This window comes from Amblyomma maculatum, chromosome 2, assembly GCF_055883805.1.
Source record: "Amblyomma maculatum isolate TAMU_Amacu chromosome 2, ASM5588380v1, whole genome shotgun sequence".
In the NCBI taxonomy this organism is placed as follows: domain Eukaryota; kingdom Metazoa; phylum Arthropoda; class Arachnida; order Ixodida; family Ixodidae; genus Amblyomma; species Amblyomma maculatum.
Window position 1 is genome coordinate 24,752,910 of NC_139345.1, and position 23,249 is coordinate 24,776,158.

A 23,249-nucleotide genomic window follows, 5' to 3' on the forward strand; every position below is an offset into this window, starting at 1 on the left:
CATTTCTTAAAATCTATAAAAGAACAGAAAAATGTGTATTATTGTCTGTCAAGTAAGGCACATGGTTTGAACAAGTCAAATGACATATAGAATTAAAAGATCTTTATGTTAGTCATCGCCTACTCAACGCATGTGATCCGAGTGTAGTACTCGAAAAGTTGTTACGCTCAAAACTCAGCCGAATACTGTAATACTTAGGTTATCTAGCTCATTATATCATAACATGTTAAACATAATTTGATATTCAATTTAAAGTTGTATCACAAAAGTTTATTCGAAGCGGTGACTATTTTTTCTAGCGCAAGCTTGGCTACGTCATTTTTGCACAACGACCATAGCACGACCACCGCTGTGATTCATCCGTGACGTAAAGCGGAACAGGAAAATTGGTAACGCCGCGTGCCGGAGCATTGCTGAACTTACGCAGCGGCTGTGCAGCTCGTCGGAACTCTTCGGCGCGAAGTCTGCAAGCTCCGTTTCGGTTACAGTAGTGAGTCCAAATTACAGGCCCTAAACAAGGTTCGACTACTTTTCTGTCTTGACTACATCTCACTGCTGAGACCGACTGCGTGGCGCCATTTCCTCGAGAGAGTCGGCGCCATCACGAGTTCAGCATGACTTCTGTCGCTGGCTGCTAAACTGGTGTGTGGTTTATAAGATGGCTTTGTCATCCTGGGAAGAAGAACTTCGTCAAGTAAAAAAAGAGATAATTTCCACCGAGAATGAACTATCTCGCCTAACCACAATACGAGAATGTCTGCTGAGGAAAAAACATGAACTCACTGTCAAGCTGAGACAGCAGTCGCTGGACGAGATTGCTGGCACGGACTGGACCAAGTCTGATTTCCCTTGGTCGCAGCACGTCAAAGAGAAACTGGAGAGTGTATTTCATATAGGAAGCTTACGATCCATGCAGCTTCCTGCAATTAACGTCACTCTGTCAAATAAGGACTGCATTCTCATAATGCCCACTGGTGGTGGAAAAAGTCTATGCTACCAGCTCCCGGCACTGATTTCTAAAGGTATCACCGTCGTTGTGTCGCCGCTCTTATCACTCATGGAAGACCAGGTTATGGCACTGCATTCGCTATCGTACCCAGTTGCTATGCTCTCGGCCAACGTTTCCATGAAAGAAACTTCTCGGATTTTGAAATCTATAGCTGATGAATCAAGCAGCCTAAAGCTGCTCTATGTGACGCCGGAGAAGATGGCCAAGAGCAAGCGCTTCATGTCCACACTGGAGAAGGCATACCAAAGAAACCGTTTTGCCAGGCTTGCCATAGATGAAGTGCACTGTTGCTCCCAGTGGGGCCACGACTTTAGACCAGACTACAAGTACCTGGCAATAATGAAGCGTCATTTCCCGAAAGTGCCAATATTGGGGGTCACAGCCACCGCTTCTGCATCCATAGTTGCCGATGTGCAAAAGATGCTTGACATTGAGTGCTCAGTCGTACTCCGTGCACCACTAGATAGGCCAAATCTTGTCTATGAGGTCTTGCCAAAGCCTGCTGGAAGTGATGAAGCTGTCAATATGGTTGCCAAACTTATTCTTGGCCGGTTCAAAGATCAGTGCGGTATCGTATACTGCTTTTCAATCCGGGAGACTGATGAATTGGCAGACCAGTTAAAAGGCTACGGTATTGCTGCAGACTCTTATCATGCTCAGATGGAACCACAAAGACGCAGCAATGTCCATACCAGTTGGATGCGTGGAGAACTTTCTGTCATTGTAGCTACCATTGCCTTTGGAATGGGCATTGATAAGCCAAATGTTCGCTTTGTTATTCACCACACACTATCAAAATCAATCGAGAACTACTATCAAGAAAGTGGTCGTGCAGGGAGGGATGACCAGCCTTCCACATGTGTGATACTTTTCCGGTTTGCTGATGTATTTCGCCAGACAACTTCTGTTTTTGCGGAGAAATGTGGCCAGGAAAATGTGTACTCAGTGGTGCGGTACTGTGTGGATGTGCATAAGTGCCGTCGTGCCATGTTTTTGCAGCATTTTGGGGAGAAGCAGCAAGACATCCAGTGCCAGTATGGTATCTGCGACAACTGCCGAGCCAAAGGATCTGTGAAAGACATTGATGTGACAGCTCACATCAAAAATATTTACAAAGTGCTTGCGGCAGCCAGTGCAGCAAAGGAGCAGTTGACGGCAGCAAAGGTGATTGATGCTTGGACAGGCAAGGACGCCAAGAAATGGAAAGAACGAGGAGTTACAAAGACAGACCTTCCACGAGAACGGTGTGAGACCATAATGGCATGGGCTTTACTGGAAGGGTACCTTGCGGAGAAGTTTCACATCACGCCTTATGCTTACATTAGTTACATTTGTGACGGCGAGAGGAAGAAAGAAATTGACAGTGGAAAGAAGGTATCATTCCCTTTCTCTGCAATGAAATTGCCTCTCCCAGACATCACATTGCCCACTCCAGTAAAGCGACGAAAGCAAGAAAAAAATAATGGTGCTCAAAGCAAAAAATCGAGAAATGATGGCGAGCACTCTTCTAAAGACCGTTTGAGTGCTGGTCCATCTACATCCCGAGATGTGGTTGTCATTGACTAATGCAGTTAGCTTTTGTTCTTTGAGGCAGTATTTATGTTCGTTATAAGTTTGTACCTATTCTTAAAAAACACGGGGAGTGCTTGTGTTCATAACAGTCAAGGTGTCTTTCTGGCCTTTTCAAGAGCATTTATATTGTAAGTTCATGCTTATGCTCAAAGAGCATCAGGAAAGCTTGTGGTTTTACCACATTTATAAGATATTGGAATGGATACATCCACCCTTCCAGCAGTTAAGTCATGTGCTAATGAGTGCTTGAACCAAATGTTGCTGTTCTTTGCTATACACATAGTAAAAAGTCTGCAATATTGATCCGCAAACAATTTTTTAATTTCTTGCACTGCCTCAAATCCTCTTCTTTTCACATCTTTGCTATGGTCATCTTCACTGTTGAAAAAATTCTTGCAGTATGTTAGTCCATACTGCAACATATTTTGCAACTTTGATAAGGTGTGTTTCAGGGCTCATTTTCATTGCAGAAGCTTGCCTTCATGTGATCAAAATAACTGAACAGCTACCCCACTGATGAACACTAGTGCACAATATTTCATAGCTCAAATAAAGCTATTCATGTTGAGGTGCTTGTATATTTGAGCCCTTCTGCTGTAGAAATACTTTAATTTTTGAGCTGGAGCTCTACTCTGTGCACTGCAACTCCCAAGGTCATCTAGCTCCACAATTTGACATTCAGCCACCAAAGCAAGTGGAATGAGTGACGATGTGGAAAGGCACTGCAGTTGCGCTCACTCAGCGAGAGATGACTAGGCGGGGGTATAACAGCTGCTTTGCCAGTGCTTGCTCCTTCAATCTCGCCATGCATGATGCACGCACCTATCCGAGTGCATCAACAAAGCTTTCACTTATGTAACTAGGTTTAACTAGAACAAACTTCCACAATCTTTCGGAAGGGCATGCTGTCCAGCCAGATGGCCTGGTACTCTAATAGACCACTACGGCAGTATTGAGTGGGTGTAAAAACATACAAAGCCACACCATTGGACCGGGCCAAACCTGTTGTTTAAAGCTTTTGTTTCATTTTGTACTGCCGGTGCTATTTATAGAAAAAAAGGTTTCTGAGCCTTGTTCACCTAACTTGATAACTTGGGCTAAAAGTGTCGCTAAAGAGGCCAATGCTGACACTGTAATTGGTGTTCACGTATGCATACTCTAAGCACATACGGCACCTGCTCTCAGAAATAAGTGCATGTTTACATTTTATGACAAAGAACATTGCATATTAAATGAGTATTGTAGCAAGAGACATCCTTACTGAAGTGAGCAGAGTAAGATTCATACATATCTGCTGCATCAGGCTGACACATCACCAGTATAGCCATTTAATTGTTCCTCAGCACCTTTGACACAATCTGGAAGTCAGGCTTGCATGAGCTTTCAAAAGGGGTCTTGGAGCCGCCATCTTTTTCAATCTGCCTTGGACTCCATGTGCTTACAATGTAGCTTCTAATTCGCCCGTATCTGCCCCCCTCCCTTTTTTTCTTCTCTTTATTCTCTTGACTTTTTCCACCAATCCCCTAACCTCTCTTTTGTTATCAAAACGCTTTCCTCATCCATTCGTCCATCTTCCCCAGCAAATCCCAGCGCTCTCTCCAGATCTGCCGCTTTTCCCGCGGGAAGGGCAGGACACGAAGTTTTTGGCACCTTAGAACAACATGTTCCGTTGTTTCCGCCTCAGTTCCGCATGCCGCGCATAATATATCTACTTCCTGAAATTTTTTCCTGTACGTTTTTGTTCTGAGGGCCCCTGTCCTAGCCTCAAACAGCAATGAGCTCCCTCGTGAGTTGTCGAATAAACTTTCTTTCTTTATATCCTGTTTTTGAGTTCTATACATACCCAATGCTGATTTTCCGTGCATTCTTTCCTCCCACATTTTCCTTTCTGCCTCCTTTACCTGCTTTTCAATGCTGCTGTTTTGCTGTGGTGCATCTCCAAACTCTAGGTACTTAAATCTGAGCTTTCGGGTTCTGTTAGTCCATTTCGTATTCAGGCTTTTCACGAAGAGGTGCTTGTACATTTTTCATGCCCACCTTGATTCCTCCATTTCGGTTAGTCTCTGATCATACTTTAGTTTGCTAATTGCCTCTCTAACCACAAATGATGCCCAGCCCATATCTCCCTGGACTCCTTCATTAGGTGTGTTGCCATGTGCTCCCAATGCACAATGTTGCCTTTTGCAAAGCGTAAGTTGAGTTATGCAATTAAATTAACTCCAGTTACTAAGTTTCTTAAGGCTGTATAGATACATTATATAGATTGCCAAAAAGTGATGGAGAGAGGAAATTCAAACTGTTTATTTGCATTCTGGTTGCAGTTATACATGTAGAGGAACAAATATATGCAGAAATCTATTACATGCAATGACCAAAACAAAACCACTTCTTGGGTAACATCATAACAGAATAAACTGCCAAAGGAAGGTGGATGGACAGTACAGTCATTCAAGCAAGTAACCATACAAACTGAAAAATTGGGTTGCACCAAATAATGAAATAATGCCACAGGGAAATTCGATTTGTTCAAAAATTGAGTTGACAGTGATTCCAGAAGTCCTTAAGAGTCTTAACAATACTGCTAGTGAGTGCTCTGAAAAACAAAACGAATGAGATATTTCACCAAAAAATGGTTGATATGCTTGACGTTTATACTGCCCCATTTCTATTTTGTGTCTGAGAATGTTTCCAATTTGACATTTCATTCATCATTGAATACAAATTTTTTTTTACATTCCAATATTGATGCATACCTAGCAATATTTCTTAAGACCCTGGATAATAGCATAAAAATTTATTTTTCAAAAAGAACTGTCGACTTACAAAATCCTTACAAGCCTCACCGGGAAGTAGACTAATTTGAACACAATAAATAAACCACACTGCATAGTGCAAGAATAGCAAAGACATGCAGACTCCTCTAGGGAGAAAACGTGAGAGCAGTGGCTGTACTGTGTCCTTTCCCCGATGGCAAATGAGAGCCCACTTCATGGCAAATGTGGGTCATGCCGAGATGGAAGAGATGCAATAGATGCGATACGGTCATTAGAGCAATAGTCTGATTAAGGTCTTCATTGGCTGGTTAGTGACAGCAGTTATAAAATACTACATTACCATCCATGGCTTAAGTTGCAGCTTCACTCAATCCAAAAATGCAAACGTCCACACAGTGCCACCCACCGCATCACTGGCCAGTGTAAAGCAAGTAGTGTATCTCTACTGCCGGCCACAATAGCTTAATCCTGCACGTGCTTACACAGCACTCATGTTCATTTTCATTCATAAGCCCACAATATAACAATGTAGTTTTCAAACAAGGTGAAAATTTGTTCTGAACCTGAAGTTGAAGAAAATGTCACAATTATGTAAAAAAATTGGATATAATCTCGACATAAAGAGCTAAGTTGAATTGGAATTGAGGCATCTTGCACGCTTACAAGACGACAAATTATCAACAGCTGTCTTATATTTTATGGAGGCAGAACACAAGGTAACTATGCACTGTGTGATATTAATGCATGTTTTAAGAGCACCAGGTGGCCTAATTTTTTTTTTTATGAATAAAGTCATTGCTGCATGCTTGAGTACATTACTATTTGAGATTTAGCTTAAGCTGAAACAGCATTATTCATGCATGTAAGCTCAATGCTCTAAAGTTTGCAAGTGGCTGTACATTGTTCTAAAATTGCAAGAAATCTTTGGGCAGCAATTTTACCTTTTGTGCAGCAAGCCAAGGAGCCACAGGTACCCACCGACTACTCGTGAATACTTGCAAAGGGGGCGGCTTACTTGCCATTTTTGTGCCCAAGATATTGGGCTTCTTTTGGCTGCCTTAGACCCAGAGCTCTTAAAAAATTGTGCATGCAGCTCCTTGGCAATAATGCCAAAATAACTTGAATGAAGGCTAAGAAGATCACTTTGACAGCAGGCAACAACTCCTTTCCTTTGGTGTTTTATTACATGGGAGGCCAGAGAAAAAAGAAGCATAAGATGAAGTCTGCTGTGTTAAAGAATGTGCCAGAAAAAAATAGAAAAGTCAGTCCAGTTCATTTTCTTTTTTGTCAAGAAACGAAATGATTTACTCATCAAGAAGCTACATGATCACTGCTTGGCTTCTTGCTCCTTGTAGTGACGGTACTCTGGCTTGAGCTCCCACATGTTCTTATGAGGGTTCTTGGCATTGTAATTGCAAATCTCCTTGAGGATTTCCTTTAGATAAGGCTGGAAGCAAATCAGCAGAAATATAAATTGATCAAAAGTCTGCATGTTTAGCACGCAATGAAATACATAAAACAGGATATTCATTAAAATATGCAAGTAATACAGTTGATTTCGGATATATTGAACTCAATGTGGATCCTGAAATAGCTCAATATATAAAAAATGCCAAGAGGTGAGCTCGTCTTTAACACAGAAGCGTCAATGCAGTATATGCAAACTATCAGCATGCTTCCTGCAGCGATGTGCTCAAGCATGGTGACCTGCGCGGTGAATGTAAGCGCGCCGAGCATCACTTCGCGCCAGGCACCAGAAAGAGGAGTGTACCACAATGCATCGCACCGTGAACATGAGCAAGATCAAAGCATCAGAGCTCACACTGCACACATCTAGCGCCTAAAGCCGCATGCCACATGTGAGGTTGGGGTCGGGGTTTGCACTAAAGCTGATGTGGACAGTGTATTGGAAAACATCACTTCTCATCATAAAGGTGTAATTCTGTTACTGGTACACTGTGAATGCTATAATAACTCAATTAAAGTATGATGTAGTTTATTTCTCTGCCTCCTTCGACAGGGAAGCAGACCACACGACAACTGCCGCAATCCTTCAGTCAGCTAGGCTGGCTTCATCAAACGACAACCGAGGCACCGACTTTGGCTTTCTAGCATGACATCAATGTCACACTGAAAAGATTGTTTATTTGTTTGTTTTGCGGGGTTTAACGTCCCAAAGCGACTCGGGCTATGAGAGACACCGTAGTGGAGGACCCCGGAAATTTCAAAAAGAAGCACATCAGACAGAAGGCCACTTTCATGCAGACTCTTATGTTCATCTCATAAAGCGGTTTTACAGCGTTAGCACTGTAAAGAGGAGTCCACGGTTGTGTAAACGACCTGGCTCTGCGCACAAAAAATGATTGTAGGGCCCCATTAGAAGAAGCCAACCTTGCAGGAGCATGACGCACAGTTCGACATGTCGAATGATCTGCTGAGCAGGAGCTCGATACACTCGAATACAACTCCTATATGGGATTTTCAAGTGAATATTCTGAGAGTTCGATATAAGCAATAATTCCGTATATCCGTGATCAAATGTAAAGGGCAACAAAGCATTACAAATGTAAGGAGGTCAATAAAGCTACCATGAAGTACTAATTATTTAACTGCATGATAGCAGTGTAGGCTGCTATCATAGAGTGAAGTTTACAAGGCTGGCTGAGATGGCTCACAATGAAAAGCCGTGAAATTCTGAATGTTAAAATTATACAAGATTACAGGCGAGGCAACTGTAAGGAAAAAGGAACAAAGGATCTTCCCACATCGTGGAGTTAACTTGTTTAGTGTCGACAAAAGCACATGCTTGAATTCAAGTAAGGCATAATGTCCTGCAATTTTGTAGTAACCAGTAAAAACATACTCGTAAGGTTATGCAACAAGAAATGAAACATAGAGAGCGTCAAGCCTGGCTTGTATTTCATATAAAGTGTGAAATGCTTTAGCTGCACAAGTCAATATCCAAAGCACTACTCCTGGAAAACTTCCTTTCTTGCAGAGTTCTGTAAATTGGATAAAAAGCTTGTAATGATGAGAAGCATAGGGTATTTTGTATTTTCTTTTTTCCAATACCAAAAGCATCCCGGGACCATATCACAGTAGGGGGTAAAATATGCCAGCATAAGAAAAAGAGGTCATAATGCCTCTAAGAGCAAACAGACATCAGCAAAGCATGCAGTTCTGGAACCGGAACAATAACAAGAAAAATTTTACAGAACAAAACGTGCAACAATAAAGGGCAGATCAAGCACCCAATAAGGTGTACAACAGGTTTGGGGTGCGACCTGATGCCGGTGAACACCTCAGGCAACGCACTCCCTCACCAGAACAGGAGTTGGCCACCCTGGTGCAGTAATTGGCCGCAACCTCCTATGATAAGCTCCATAAAACCCCGGCCCTCAGTCACCAGCGGCTGCGGAACAACTGACCACAGCGGCGGTCAGACCTGTGACGCAGCAGGGGGTGCTAAGAAAGCCTGGCTCCGCTGGACAGGCCGCCATTGGAAACTGACCCTGGCAACGTTTAATGCTAGAACGCTAGCTAGTGAAGCTAGCTTAGCAGTGCTATTAGAGGAACTAGAGGGCATGAAATGGGATGTCATAGGGCTTAGTGAGGTTAGGAGGCCGAATGAGGCATATACTGTACTGAAGGATGGGCATGTACTGTGTTATCGAGGCTTACCAGAGAGGCGACAACTAGGAGTAGGTTTCCTTGTCAATAAGTATATAGCGGGTAATATAGATGAATTCTATAGTATTAATGAGAGGGTTGCAGGCATCGTAATTAGGCTTAATAAGCGGTATAAACTGAAGATTGTACAGGCCTATGCACCTACATGTAGTTATGATGACCAGGCAGTTGAAAGCTTCTATGAAGATGTAGAATCGGCAATGCGAAAAGTAAAGACGCAGTATACTGTACTAATGGGCGATTTCAATGCCAAGGTAGGAAAAAAACAGGCAGGAGACAAGGCAGTAGGTGACTATGGCATTGGTTCTAGGAGTAGCAGGGGGGAGTTACTAGTTGAGTTTGCAGAGCGCAGTAACTTACGAATCATGAATACCTTCTTCAGCAAACGGAAGAACCGGAAATGGACATGGAAAAGTCCTAACGGAGAGACTAAAAATGAAATCGACTTCATAATGTGTTCAACCCCCTCCATTATGCAAGATGTAGAGGTAATCGGGAAAGTGCGATGCAGTGACCACAGGATGGTGAGGTCCCGAATTAGACTAAATCTGAAGAAGGAACGCAACAGATTAGTAAGAAAGAAACCCATCAACGAATTAGCGGTGAGAGGGAGGGCAGAAGAGTTCAGGATCTCGCTACAGAATAAGTTTTCAGCTCTAACTGAGGATGGCGACATTACCCTAGATGCAAGGAACAATAATTTCACAGATATCATTACTGAGTGCGCGGTAGAAGTAGGCGGTAGGACAGTTAGAGAGGATACCGGCAAGCTGTCTAAGGAGACGAAAGATTTGATTAAGAAACGCCAGAATATGAAAGCTTCCAATTCAACAGACCAGATCGAATTGGCCGAGATATCAAAGCTAATCAATAGGCGCAAGGTGGCCGATATAAGGAAGTATAACATAGAGAAAATTGAGCCTGCTGTAAAGAACGGGGGAAGCCTTAAAGCGGTAAAGAAGAAATTGGGCATGGGCAAAAACCAGATGTATGCGATAAGAGACAAGGCGGGCAACGTCATCACTAATATGGAAAAGATAGTCAAAGTAGCCGAGGAGTTCTATACAGATCTCTACAGTAGCCAAAGTAGTCAGGACCGTAATGAGATTGGCGGTAGGGAAAAACAGTCAGACGTTCCACCAGTGACGAAGGAGGAGGTCAAGAAAGCACTAGAAGCTATGAAAAGGGGGAAATCAGCTGGAGAGGATCAGATAACTACAGATTTGCTGAAGGACGGGGGGGATATCGTGCCAGAAAAACTGGCCACCCTATATACGCAGTGCCTGGTGTCATCGACGGTACCGGAACCATGGAAGAATGCAAACATTATCCTCATTCACAAGAAAGGGGACTCTAAGGACCTTAAAAATTACAGACCAATCAGCTTACTGTCTGTTACGTATAAGGTATTTACTAAGGTAATCGCTAATAGAATCAGGACGACCTTAGACTGCAATCAAGCAAAGGATCAAGCAGGGTTTCGGAAACGGTACTCTACTATCGATCATATCCATACCATCAATCAGGTGATAGAAAAATGCTCGGAATATAACTAGCCCTTATACATAGCATTCATTGATTACGAAAAAGCATTTGACTCAGTTGAAACCTCGGCGGTGATGCAGGCATTGTGAAATCAGGGGGTAGACGAGCCGTACGTGAAAGTGCTGGAAGATATATATAGTGGCTGCACAGCAACCATAGTTCTGCATAAAGAAAGTAACAAAATTTCCATAAAGAAAGGTGTTAGGCAAGGAGACACAATCTCCCCAGTACTATTCACAGCTTGTTTAGAGGAAATATTCAGAGACTTGGAATGGGAGCAGTTAGGGATAAGGGTAGATGGAGAATACCTCAGTAATCTGCGATTTGCTGATGACATTGCCTTGCTAAGCAACTCGGGGGATGAACTGCAAATAATGATTGATGACCTAGACAGGAAAAGAAGAAAGGTAGGCTTGAAAATCAATATGCAGAAGTCTAAGGTAATGTTCAACAGCCTCGGGAAGGAACAGCCGTTTACATTAGGTAGCGAAATACTGGAAGTAGTAGGCGAATATGTCTACTTAGGACAGGTAGTAACCGCAGATCCGGACCACGAAAAGGAAATAACAAGAAGAATACGATTGGGATGGAGCGCATTTGGCAAGCACTCACAGATTATGACTAGCAGCTTACCGGTATCGCTCAAGAGGAAAGTATACAACAGTTGCATCTTGCCTGTACTCACCTATGGGGCTGAAACGTGGAGACTAACCAAGAGAGTTCTACTTGAGTTGAGGACAACCCTGAGGGCTATGGAACGAAAAATGGTAGGGGTAACATTAAGAGATAGAAAGCGTGCAGAGTGGGTCAGAGAAATAACTCAAGTTACCGACATTCTAGTAGAAATTAAGAAGAAGAAATGGACATGGGCAGGACATGTAGTGCGAAGAGAGGATAACCGATGGTCGCTGAGGGTAACAAACTGGATTCCAAGGGAAGGAAAGCGTAGCAGGGGGCGGCAGAAAGTTAGGTGGGCGGATGAGATTAAGAAGTTCGCAGGGGTCAAGTGGATGCAGCTAGCACAGAACCGGGTTAAGAGGAGAAATATGGGAGAGGCCTTCGCCCTGCAGTGGGTATTATCAGGCTGATGATGATGATGAAGGTGTACAAATTCAGTTCACATCCAATCACGAATATTTTCAAAACAAACAAACAATAAACACCTTTGTTACTCCATTTCCTACCTCACTGATATGTGGTGACAACATTCTGTGTCCCTAGACCTTTTCTCTCGCAATTTGCTATTTAGGAAAAGCGCATTTAGATTCATACACTGTCTTTGACTGGATATGTGCACTTTCACGTCTTGTTGGTTCTGATTGCTGGAACATGGAAAGATGTGAGTGCATGTCGAGAATTTCAGGGACCACTGCAATATATGTATAATCACAAGAAACTTGCAGGTGCCTATTTAAGAGCCACTACAACAGCCAGTGCTCGGCATGCTTGCAATAAGGTCCTTACCACAGGCTGCCTCGTGATCTTTTCCAGGTCCTTGATGTTGTAATACTGATGCTTTTCAAATGCCGAGAACAGCATGTCCAGCACCTTGTCTTTGTCTTCACGAGCCTTTTTGCCTTCTGCCTTTTTCTTCTGCTCAAACTCCAGCTGCGAAGTGAAAACATTTTTGCAGTTAGCTATAGAAGAAACCTGTTGAACACGCAAGCTGGAAGGTCTGACGCGACAACATTACAGGCCTTATCAGGATAAAATGTGTTGACAGTCATAAAACTTGACATATGGCTGGAGAAGAATGGAAGTAATAACTAACTTATGATGTATACATTTTGATCTATCTTTATCGCATTCATGCAACTACCTCTACACACTTTAAAGGAAAATGTCTAACCACTAGCTCGATGACCTGAAGAGACATTTGATCGAGCAAAGACAGATGGGTAGGGGTCTGCAAACACAAACTTGAAAGAATGACACAATAGCATCAATGCATAAATAGTGACACAAAAGCATCAACAGCTTCGAATGCCGCTGCAATGCCAACTAGCGGCATTACGACAATGCCAACTAGCGACATATATGCATGGGCTATTCAGCTATATGCTACTAACAAGAGGCCCTGTATGGCCCAACACTTAAAGATCCTGATTCGGCTTGGCCCAGCCAGGGCCTGGCTTGACCTACCCTGGTGCAGTTGAGTGATAATGGTACAGGAAGAGGTAAGTTTTTTGTTCGTGGGAAAAAGGGTGCCGTTTTTACTTCGCCAAGGAGCAACTGCAGTGAAGAACAATCGAGCCTGTGCCAGAAGGAAGTGAATAACAGAGGGAACAACAGCCGGAATCTTCAGTGATACACTATTTTTTTAATGCGTGCCTTTCTTGGTGTCTGTCAGCAGGGTGCGACCAGCATTTTCTTTAGGCCAAGAAATAAAAGGAGACCCCATGCACCATAAATGCTTTAACTAGATGCAATGTGCTTCTTCCACCATGGCCAGGGCTGACCCACAATACAGACATGTTATAAACAACAGCACGACGAAAATCTCGAAACGGATACCTAAACATCTGCACACGTTTTATCGAAGTGGGAAAACAAAAGTCGACACTCAACATCTCGCAAGCAGCCCTTCTCATTGGTCAGTGATGGCTGGCAAAGCATGCGTTCATATTGAGGGTGCATGAAAGAGAAGGGGATTGACATCAGGAGAGAACTCAGAAGCTCATGAAGGAAAAGTTCTAGCTTTGTTTTTGTTGCATGCACTCAGGACTGGCAAGCCCAGCTGGCCTGCCTAAGGCAAACATACCCTGCCCTGGACCTGTCAAACATGGGCATTCGGGCTGGCCTAGGCCTGTGCAGAGTTCTATTGCAAACACATAATGTCATAAGGTATCCCTGCAAATTTTTATCAACCGCAATGTGAAATGCTTCAGGCATTCTTGAAAGCGCGCACTTTTCAAGTACAAAGTGATTTGCCAGGGGCTTAACTTAGTGTTTGCAGACAGACATGAGCAAGCATTTTTCATTCCACGTTGTCTGCCAGCATAATTATCGCTGCTTAGGAATAGTGCTTTGCAGTGTCTTTAGCAAATGTTTAGTGCCTTTATCTTGATGTCGAAATTCAACTGCTAGGTAAGATATCATTGTGCATTTACTTGTCAAGCATATCTTCGGGGTTTTTTCATGTAGCTAACAAATGCTCTTCAGAAAAACGTTTAGCCATAAAACCCATCCTTAATAAGCACACCTCAAGATTTGTTTAAGATTACCGTTCGTAAACTCGCTTGAAGAGCTGAAATTTCACCCCAAAAAGAAAAAAAAAAAGAAATGCACTGTTGAAGCTTCACATACTTTTGCAGCAAGGCTCAAAATAAGTTATGGTTTAGACGGTAGTGCTACAGTTACAGAATGTATGGCAATGCAATGCATTAGTAAACTACAGGTCAATAATCACAAATGACAACAATTCATAAAGGTTTTGATCTTCTTTGCTTCAGACACCCAGCCAAACTTACGCCGGAAAATCAGTAGAATGGCTAAAAATCCCATCAAGTTTACACTTGCGCTGGGAAAACTATACTCAGCAGGTAGATTTTGCTGGTGCAAGCACAGCAGCTAGGTTACACACCCTTACCCCCCCCCCCCCATAGTACACAAGACTTCGCAAACAGGACACAAACGGCATGGTTCAATGCAGTTAGGGAAATACCCAAGGCGAAGTAAGATTTGGAACCAGTGAGTAATTACTCATTAGCATCCACTAAAGTATAGCCAAACAGCTACATAGGAAAGCCATACAGCTTCTGCAGAAGCTTCAAAACTGATAAAGAAATAGTCCTCCTACTGGGATCGAACTCAGAAGTACCACCTATCTGACACAATTGCTCGACCAAGTGAGCTAACCAGAATCGCTCACAGATGGCACAGCGATGCTGAATTGAACAACTCGATGCAGGAACTAACTTGCTTCAATGTGTTCAACAGAATCCACCAAGGTGAAGATTTGTGATAAGGAAGTAATTACTTACTAGCCTCCATCCAAGTGCATCCATACAACTACAAAGGATAGCTTTCCTTCGTAGTTATATATGGCTGTGCTTGAGTGAATGCTAATGAGTAATTGCTTTCTTATTTCAAAAGTAAGGTCAACTACTTTCCAAGGTTCTTTGCAAGTATTTCCATGACCTAATACTGCATTTAGCATAAAGGGAAAAGGGCCAACATTAGCCTGTGCACTGTTCAAGACAGTTGTGAGAGCCATGTTACCAATTTTAATAGCCCTGGCTAGCCTCAGTAATTGAGGCAACATTTCTGGAGGCATAAATAAGTTCAAGGGGAACAGAGTATGAAACACTAGTTAAGAAAAATGGCAAAACCTATTGATTGGACACTCGCTACTCTTCACGATGGATCAAAGTTTAGGGTGCTCAACTGTTGATCCCAAAGATGCACGTTTGATCCCAGCCACAGCAGCCACATGTCAATGGAGGCTAAATACAAGGTGCTCGTGCGCTGTCATCATTATCAGCCTGACTAAACCCACTGCAAGGCAATGGCCTCTTCCATATTCCCCTAATTAACCTGGTCATATGCCAGCTGAATTCATATCATCCCTGCAAACTTCCCAAGCTCATCCACCCACCTAACTTTCTGCCATCCCCTGCAATGCTTGCCTTTGCATAACATGCCCTCACCATGCCCATTTTTTTCTTCTTGATTTTGACTAGAATGTCAGTAGCTCACGTTTGTGCCTGGATTCATTCTGCCAACTTCCTGCCCCTTAAATATACAGCTGTCATTTTATAGTTCACAGCTCTCTGCGTTGTCTTCAATTTATGCTGAACCCTTTTCATTAGTCTTTGTATCTCTTCCCACAGGTGGGTATTATTACGGTACAGCTGTTATACACTTTCTTCTTGAAGGATACTGGTAAGCTGCCATTCATTATCTGAGAGTGCTGGCCAAATATGCTCCATATGAATCTTAATCTTCTAGTTACTTCATTTCTGCCATCTGGATCTATAAGCATTACTTGTCCTAAGTAGACATATTCCTTTATCACTTCCAGTGCTCTATTCTGAGGATGCTGAACATTACTTTAGTTTTCTACATGTTGATTTTTAGGCCTACAATTCTGCTTTACCTGTCTAGGTCATTAATCACCACAAGCAATTCACCCTCTCAGTTACCTAGCAAAGTAATGTCATCAGCAAACTGCAGATTACTGAAGTACCCTCCACTAATCCTTGTCCCTGTTCCCAATACAGGTCTCCAGATACCTTTTCTAAGCAAACAAAAAATATCACTGGAGAGATTGTGTCCCCTTGCCTAATGCCCTTCCTTATATAGGTTTATTTCTTTATGAAGGATTATGGTTGCTGTGCAGCCACTATAGATATCTTCCAGTACTTTCACATATGGTTCGTCAACATCTTGGTTTCGCACTGCATGCATGACTAGTGAGGTTTCAACTGAGCCAAATACTTTCTCATAGTTAATGTCACTTTAGGACCCTATATAACCAAACCAAGCCAGTTTTCCCATTACTACTTTGCTTATTAATCAAAAATTCTTTCCAGACAACTTTGCGTTAACGGGGCGCTATGGCCTCTAAGGAATCTGTCAAGATTAGCAGAGCCTTTTTCAGGGACCCTTTAATATTTACTGAACCCAAGTTGAAGATCAATGCGTCTCTCTCCCTCCCAAAATGCAATATCATTCTCAAAACACCTTACATCCTTACGGATACTAAATGAATGTGCCTTGTGCAGTTTCTTAGCAAAGTATACTAGTACGGTAAACTTACATTGTGCTTGTGATCAGCCACTGGTTTGTAATTCTGCACAATGCGATCCAGCTGCTTGACTTGCCGCACAGGTTGACTTGCCTTCACAAAAATCTGCCTGAAAATATAGCATTTTATTTTTATTCCATGCACACTGCAGCATGTGTGTGCTGAACAAGTTTTTTTCGTAGTTTTTCATGCTGACCTTTGTGAGACCCATAAAACGATAACAATGAGACAGTTATTAGGGCTACTGAAAGTTTCAATGGCATGAATTAAAGAAGATTCAGTAGTTATTAGTGAAAATGCATGCTGTATGGTATGTAAGTGCCAGTGCCTACTCACTGTACACCCAATCCTCTTTCTCATGCATTACAAATGTATGCAAACTCTGATGGTTAGAGCAAAGTAAAGTGTAGAGGCCTGTACAAATGGTAACATTCACAAGGCCTTCAAAAGCAGAAAGCTCAGCTGGAAATGGCTGTCTCACCTAAAGTTTGTGACACAACGTTGTGCTCTATAACTACCGAATGTGGCGCACCTTTTCAGCTGCATGTAGCGGTCATCTCCCATGGGCCTACATTCGCCCTTCTGTACAACATGGCCCTCCAGGTACACCTTGCCTGAAGTGGTGAGCATTTGCACAGGCACACAGTAGGACAGTCAGCTGGCAGGCATACTCATGGCGTGCTCCTGATACAAATAACTGCCACTCAATGTATCCTGCACAACGCAAAGGCCTGCAACACAATATTTTACTGCACTAATCCACCCATCCCCTAATTTTATTGAGGCTTTAGAACAGCGCATGCTAAAAAATTTAAAAAGTCAGCAGTCTGTTGCAGTTTTTACTCAGAAGCACACACACCCCTAAAGGTGGTATTTATTAATGATAGGCAAAATCAGTGCTGCTATACTGCAGTGAATGCAGGTGACATGAAAAAACAGTCGCATGCTTTTTAAGCACCAAGCATAACAGTGAGCCTTCCTGATGTTGACTCAAGTTTCTGTACTTAGATTATGCAGTTCATAAAACCCTAGGCTATCATATAGCATTCTGAAATATTCAAATGCATAGGGAATTACAGTATTAATTCAGTAAAGAAAAGAACTAGTCATTACAAAAAGAGCCACTGCTTACCAGAGGAATGCTCTGTACCGTCTTCCACCACTGCAATTATAACAGTAAACAGACAGACATTATTTTGATGTAAATACAAGTGTACATAACTGCACCATTTCTTCTCAGCAATAAGCAGTGGATGACTTTAAGGCTACAAATTTGAATGCTATCCCTGTACAAATTGCACGTTCAAGAATTGATTGCTTACACGACCGCTACTGAGAACATACCTTTGTTTTGTGAGAAAACGGCCAAGTTCTGGTTGGCTATGTTGGAGATGACAAAACGATGCTCTTTTGGAATGGCAGACTTGTCAGCAGGGTCTTTCATGTTGACACATTCATCGCTCAAGGTAAACCGAATATCTGACTTGCTATTCGCACCTCCTCTAAGAAACAAAAACGTGGAGGAAAAAAAAGCAAAAATCAGTAGCCTCATAAAACGCAGGCCTGAATACTAAAATCAATCAACAGAAAAGGCTGTAACGTGACATAAGCGGGGAAAAAAAAAAAAAAAATATCACAAGACCCGCGGCGCAGAGCATCTACCTCGCTTTTAACTTTTTGTTGGCGTTACAAGAAAAATTAATACTTTTGATTTTTCCTTCCAATCTTTCACTGACGCTAACGGCACAGTGAGCCTTCAAATTTTGACTGAACAGAGAGGAGATTCTGAAGCGTTCCTGACGTTGTTACGATCTGGTGCAAAACTGCGAGACCTAAGTAAACTCACTTCGTGATTCTCAGGCGCCCAGCCTCCGACATGGGCGGCGCTTTACTCCACCTGGAGGCGATGTATTTTGGCACCTAAAAGACAAGTGATAGAGCATTATAGCCGCGAGGGCGAAATCAGTTTACCGAGATGTAAACCACTTGAAATCACCTTTACAAGCCAGACACCACGGGCTGCGTATGTGCAGTCGACATCTCTGTCTTGATCGCCCATCCTTGAAGATTATGAGAACGATGTATGCTCAATGATGAGAACACTTTGAATCATAGAACAGTGATTAGCGCAATTGTGGTAATCGTTCCGACACTATTCGCGACGTGGGCGCAACCATTTTCGAAGCATGCGCCACCTGACAATGACAACTGAGAACTTGTAAATACGAAAAAAAAAAAAAAAAAACATTTTTGACCTCAATGTGTGTCTTAGCATGCTAAATACTATAGATGGCTATGATTATTACATTATAATTAGTCGCGATTGCTGATACTATTCATGAGACAACTGTGACACTGCGACTGAGAACAAGATCATAAGATGGTAGATAGTTTGTTTCCCGCTCGCGCGCTTTTTCAGTGTCACCCGCACTATCCCGCACGCTTTGGTGCTTAGCGCTTTAGCCTTTAGCGCTTTAGTTCGTCCTACTGCAGCGCGAAAAACCGCGCGGGGTTTGTCTCATTACTCGCGGTGAGTTGACGTTTTGGGTGATCACTTCGCGTGGCCTTTTAACCACATTTGATCAGTGAAGAATGACTGTGCGCTAAGCTACCTTGCTGTGCGAGTAAGACAAGGCCGGTGACACTCACTGCGCCGAATTAACTCTCGTGACGCAGCTGCAGGGATCTGTCGGATGTCGAGTGCTGTCTAGGAGTTCGTTCATGTATAACGGCTGGCGTTCATTAAGCGCTACAATTTGTGTTGCACAGGTGCCGAGTCCAAGCATGCATGCTTTCCTGAAATCAGCGAACCCAAACTTGGCCTTCCCTAAGGAGAAGACCAAAGAGTCGAAGCAGACGGCGAAAAAACCTGTGCACATTCCATGGGTAGAAAAATAGTAGGTCTTGACAACATCTCCTTGATCTCGAAGCATTAGTTATTTCCTTTGGCGGGCAGTAATCGGTATGTTCTCTTTCGTTGTCTCATTTAGCCGCCCGAAAACCGTAGACGATGTGGCTCACCAAGACGAAGTTGTATCAGTTCTGAAAAAGTCACTTCAGGGAGCAGACGTAAGTGACGCTCAAATGTTCAAAATTTCCAATCCAGCTTATTTCCTTGTGTGCTGTTTTAAACAATGTACGGATATTCCTCCTCCAAATCTCTCAGCTTCCGAATCTCTTATTCTATGGGCCACCAGGAACGGGAAAAACGTCCACCATACTTGCCTTGGCGCGAGAACTCTTTGGGTATGTACTATAAGCTGTAGCTTCTGCACCTGTGCACTCTGCACCTGATCGATTGATGTAGCGGAAATAGAAAACTAACGAGACACAGAATAGCTGTCCGAAGTAGCGACCAATATGACGTTTGTCATTTTTCAGGGACATGTACAAGAGCCGTATCTTGGAGCTGAATGCCTCTGATGAACGTGGTATCCAAGTTGTTAGAGAGAAAATCAAAACATTCTCGCAGCTCACAGCACATGCTGTGGGGCCAGAGTGAGTGCTTGTTTTCAGATGCAAGACAAATTTTCCCAAAGCATTATGTAGCGCTGCTGTGCATTATCTGATGATGGCATTCTATGCTTGCAGTGGGAAACCGTGTCCACCTTTCAAGATTGTCATACTGGACGAAGCAGATTCGATGACTGCCAGTGCTCAGGTACTTGGCAGTAAAAATATTGTTGCTAGCTGCCAGTGTATGTGTGTGTGTGAAATGAACACAGTTGCCATGCTGAGCCCTACAACCTTTCATGCAAAAAGAAAAAAATGTTGGCCGTCTTTGTAGATAGCACACAACATGAATTGAAGCTAAAAAAAGCAGGTAGTAATTTCCTTTTACAGTGTAATGAGAAAACAGAACAGAGATTAGAGTCATGCTTGCATAAAGCTCAATTTCTGTGAAGCTAATTTGGGTGCAATCTGTCTTTTGTTTAATTAGGCAGCTCTTCGCCGAACCATGGAGAAGGAGACCAAGTCAACACGTTTTTGTCTTATTTGTAACTACATAAGCAGGTGAGAGCAATTTGTGGACTGTATTTAGCTGCATGGAATTATTGAATGCACCCCACTCAAGCACTTTCTTCTTCTTTTAGGATCATAGACCCGCTCACTTCTCGTTGTTCAAAGTTTCGATTCAAGCCTTTGCCAAAGGAGGTTCTGTTAGAACGTCTACGTAGCATCTGCACGGCTGAAGGAGTACAGTGTGAAGATGAGGTATGGCCTTCGTGGTTGCCTGCTTAGCTTAGGCCAGATAGTGTTTAGTAAGCAGTACATTTAATTAGAAATATATAATAGCATTGTATTTTCTCAAGTCTCAAATGGTATAGTGCATTAACTTTAAATTTCACATTTTACATATAAGAAAGGAGCCAGCAGCCATTGACGCAGCGGAAAGCAGATTGGGCCTTTTTTGTCGATTGATTTGCTGTAATAATTAAAGGTGGAGATGCCGGTGGGATCCGAACCCACGACCTCTGAATTTCATGTTTGTTGCTCTACCACAGAGCTACAGCTATGACTGTTTCATCTTCGAGTTTCTCGGTTATTTATGTTGCATGTAACCTATTCTTGAGAGTGCTCGCTAACGCCACCCTCCTCCATAGTGGTGAAGTGATACCACGAGTGTCACTTAGAATGTGATCTAACGGGAAGGGTGGCAGCTGTGTGATAACCCATTTGCATTACCTATGATGTCAGTGCCATCCAATTCGAAGTCTTCGTGAAGCTAACCAGCAAATGCAGTGGAAACGAGGACCGCATAAAGAAGCCCCTCATTTTCCCTGCATTTGTTTGCTGACATTTTACTTATGTGCCTTTCCCTTATACTCCAGCACAGAGTGCCCTGCGACTGACTTGTGCAACTACTTGCAACCGTCTTTGCATGATATTTCCCACCGCAGTGGAGATTAAAATGCACCAAACCCAACCACTCTCAATAAAACTGAATACTGTATTAATCTTTTTTCTTGGAAAATACCGTTTCTGCTGTTACAGTATACTCATTTTCATGATAGTGCACAGTGTACTGCAATTCAGTGTCAAGAGAGATAGGCACATTGATGCATGAGTGGTTTTGTTTGGTTTATGGTTTGATGTCTCAAAGCGACTCAGGCTGTGAGGGATGCTGTAGTGTAGGGCTTTGGAAATTTCAACTTCCTGGGGTTGTTTAACATGTACTGACATTGCACAGCACGTGGGCTATATGCGTGACTATTGCCCTGAAATGTTCCAAGATGCTCTAACCATCTAACACCATTGAAAATTCTAATTGTTGAAATTTGATTGCAGAAAAGCTGCTTTCTTTATTTTGAATTTGTAGGTGCTGGACTTTCTCATGGATGCCTGTGAAGGGGACATGCGGAGGGCTATCACACTCTTCCAGAGTGTTTCTCGGCTCAAATGTGATGAGCCTGTCACATCTCATGATGTGGCTGAAGTTGCAGGGGTGAGTTTAAATTTTTATTTTTTTTGCTGATTTATGGTGTTTAGTTATAGGTGATTAATTGATATGTGTAAAGGTTTGACTACATCTACAGATCAACCACACATTAGCCATGGAAGCCGCCGCCACACAATAGACACTAGATGCTCACACAATCATGTTTGTCTCAGCTGGCATTTGCTGATGACACGAGTGCAGCACTTAGGCAGTACATATTGGGCTTCGGACACACTTGCTTGTTAGCACTCGCCCAATCAAAGGAAGTGGCGGTCTGCTTTCAGAATAGCTGTTGATCCCCATAGCCAGAGCAGCTATATGAAAGAAACATGCAAACCAATTTGCTCTTCTCTCCCACATCAGGGATGGGAGTCACACACTGTGAATGTTTTGGTGGCAGCAAAAAGTAGTTCATTTTAGTTTAATCACACATGAATTGCGTATCATTCACTGGAGGCGCCTATACAGACATTTGAGGTTTCAATTTGACTGCTAGCTGTCCACAGTCACAGCAAAAAAGTTCACCTAAAATACATTTATGTTGACAATAGCACTGGAAGCTGTTGACGCATTTACGTCAAGTTTTGTGTCATGATTTCAGGGTTGTATTGAGTCCACGCAACCAGACCTTTCTTTAGGTCATCGAGCTGGTGCTTAGGTGATTCCCCAAATCTAGAGGCGGCAACACAGACACAATGAAGATATATTAAAGCGCATAGTTTTCACATCTGGTTTGGTGACGTCCCTTCTGGTCCTGAGAGAGTTATGTGACAGATGACACATTTTTTTTCCCAATGGGGTTCTACTCTGAAATTGCAAGTCAGATAAACTCAGCCGGAGTAGGGGTGCGTGTATACAGTTTCAAGCTGTTTAATGTTTTTCTGTCATATAGAGCATGGCCCTGAAGTGAACTTGCACATGTCAGTGTGTGACACTGTGGGCTTTTAAGTTCCAGTTAATTATGTTATATTTTTTCTAGTGGACACAGTTCTGCTGGTGTTTTAAAGGTGGCCTTAGTCACCCCATGTGTACAGCAAATTAACATATCCATTGAGTAAAGTACATTGTGTGAACTTCTTACTGTTGCCTTTCACCTGTAAATTGCATTGAAGTCACAGGTGGCGCAAAATAATAAGGTCTGCTCCATGTCTTACAGCTGCTCTGTTTCTGCTATTATGGTCTTGAAGCAGTTTTAATGTGCGGTATATTATTGCCTGCATCCAACCATGCTGCTCCTCAAGGTGGCAAGAACTTGGTTAATATGGATGATAAATGTGGAGATGGAGAATGGCAGTGTTCTTTAGAGATTTAAGGGAAGATGGAGGAAAATGACAAGAGCTAAATCATCATCATCATCAGCCCGATTATACCCACTGCAGGGCGAAGGCCTCTCCCATATTTCTCCACTTAACCCGGTTCTGTGCTAGCTGCATCCACTTGACCCCTGTGAACTTCTTAATCTCATCTGCC

General features: G+C 42.8%; 3 protein-coding genes across 9 annotated transcripts in view; 2 read left to right on the top strand and 1 right to left on the bottom strand.

Annotated features, from left to right (window-relative positions):
* Positions 1-23,249, top strand: part of LOC146198158 (replication factor C subunit 4) — a 122,731-nt gene that overhangs the window by 91,587 nt on the left and 7,895 nt on the right. The window contains exons 1-9 of one of the 7 annotated variants that reach the window (XM_084593511.1): positions 15,423-15,474; positions 19,109-19,236; positions 19,330-19,408; positions 19,506-19,585; positions 19,721-19,837; positions 19,931-20,000; positions 20,280-20,353; positions 20,434-20,554; positions 21,660-21,785. In XM_084593511.1, the coding sequence (XP_084449637.1) occupies positions 19,124-19,236; positions 19,330-19,408; positions 19,506-19,585; positions 19,721-19,837; positions 19,931-20,000; positions 20,280-20,353; positions 20,434-20,554; positions 21,660-21,785 (780 nt within the window). In that variant the 5' untranslated portion in view covers positions 15,423-15,474; positions 19,109-19,123. The other 6 variants (XM_084593514.1, XM_084593508.1, XM_084593513.1 and 3 more) reach the window with 6 other exon arrangements.
* Positions 351-2,884, top strand: LOC146198160 (ATP-dependent DNA helicase Q1-like). The gene has a single exon (XM_084593497.1). It carries the CDS (start codon positions 659-661, stop codon positions 2,573-2,575), a length of 1,917 nt encoding a protein of 638 aa, XP_084449623.1. The 5' UTR covers positions 351-658; the 3' UTR covers positions 2,576-2,884.
* TfIIFbeta (transcription factor TFIIFbeta) lies at positions 5,932-18,537 on the bottom strand. Its single transcript, XM_084593516.1, has 8 exons — positions 18,336-18,537; positions 18,186-18,259; positions 17,684-17,841; positions 17,472-17,501; positions 16,872-16,953; positions 16,352-16,448; positions 12,055-12,198; positions 5,932-6,802 (listed from the first exon to the last, which is right to left on the bottom strand). The coding sequence occupies exons 1-8, from the start codon at positions 18,396-18,398 to the stop codon at positions 6,683-6,685; spliced, it is 768 nt and encodes a 255-aa protein (XP_084449642.1). The 5' UTR covers positions 18,399-18,537; the 3' UTR covers positions 5,932-6,682.

What these genes read in the sequence shown, in the direction of transcription:
- TfIIFbeta (XM_084593516.1), bottom strand. Translation starts at nt 18,398, where the DNA reads ATGGGCGATCAAGACAGAGATGTCGACTGCACATACGCAGCCCGTGGT. An exon ending in GTGGTGTCTGGCTTGTAAAG is followed by an intron (nt 18,260 to 18,335) that starts GTGATTTCAAGT and finishes CTTGTCTTTTAG; the next exon opens with GTGCCAAAATACATCGCCTC. An exon ending in TGGCTGATCACAAGCACAAT is followed by an intron (nt 12,199 to 16,351) that starts GTAAGTTTACCG and finishes TTCACTTCGCAG; the next exon opens with CTGGAGTTTGAGCAGAAGAA.
- LOC146198160 (XM_084593497.1), top strand. Translation starts at nt 659, where the DNA reads ATGGCTTTGTCATCCTGGGAAGAAGAACTTCGTCAAGTAAAAAAAGAG.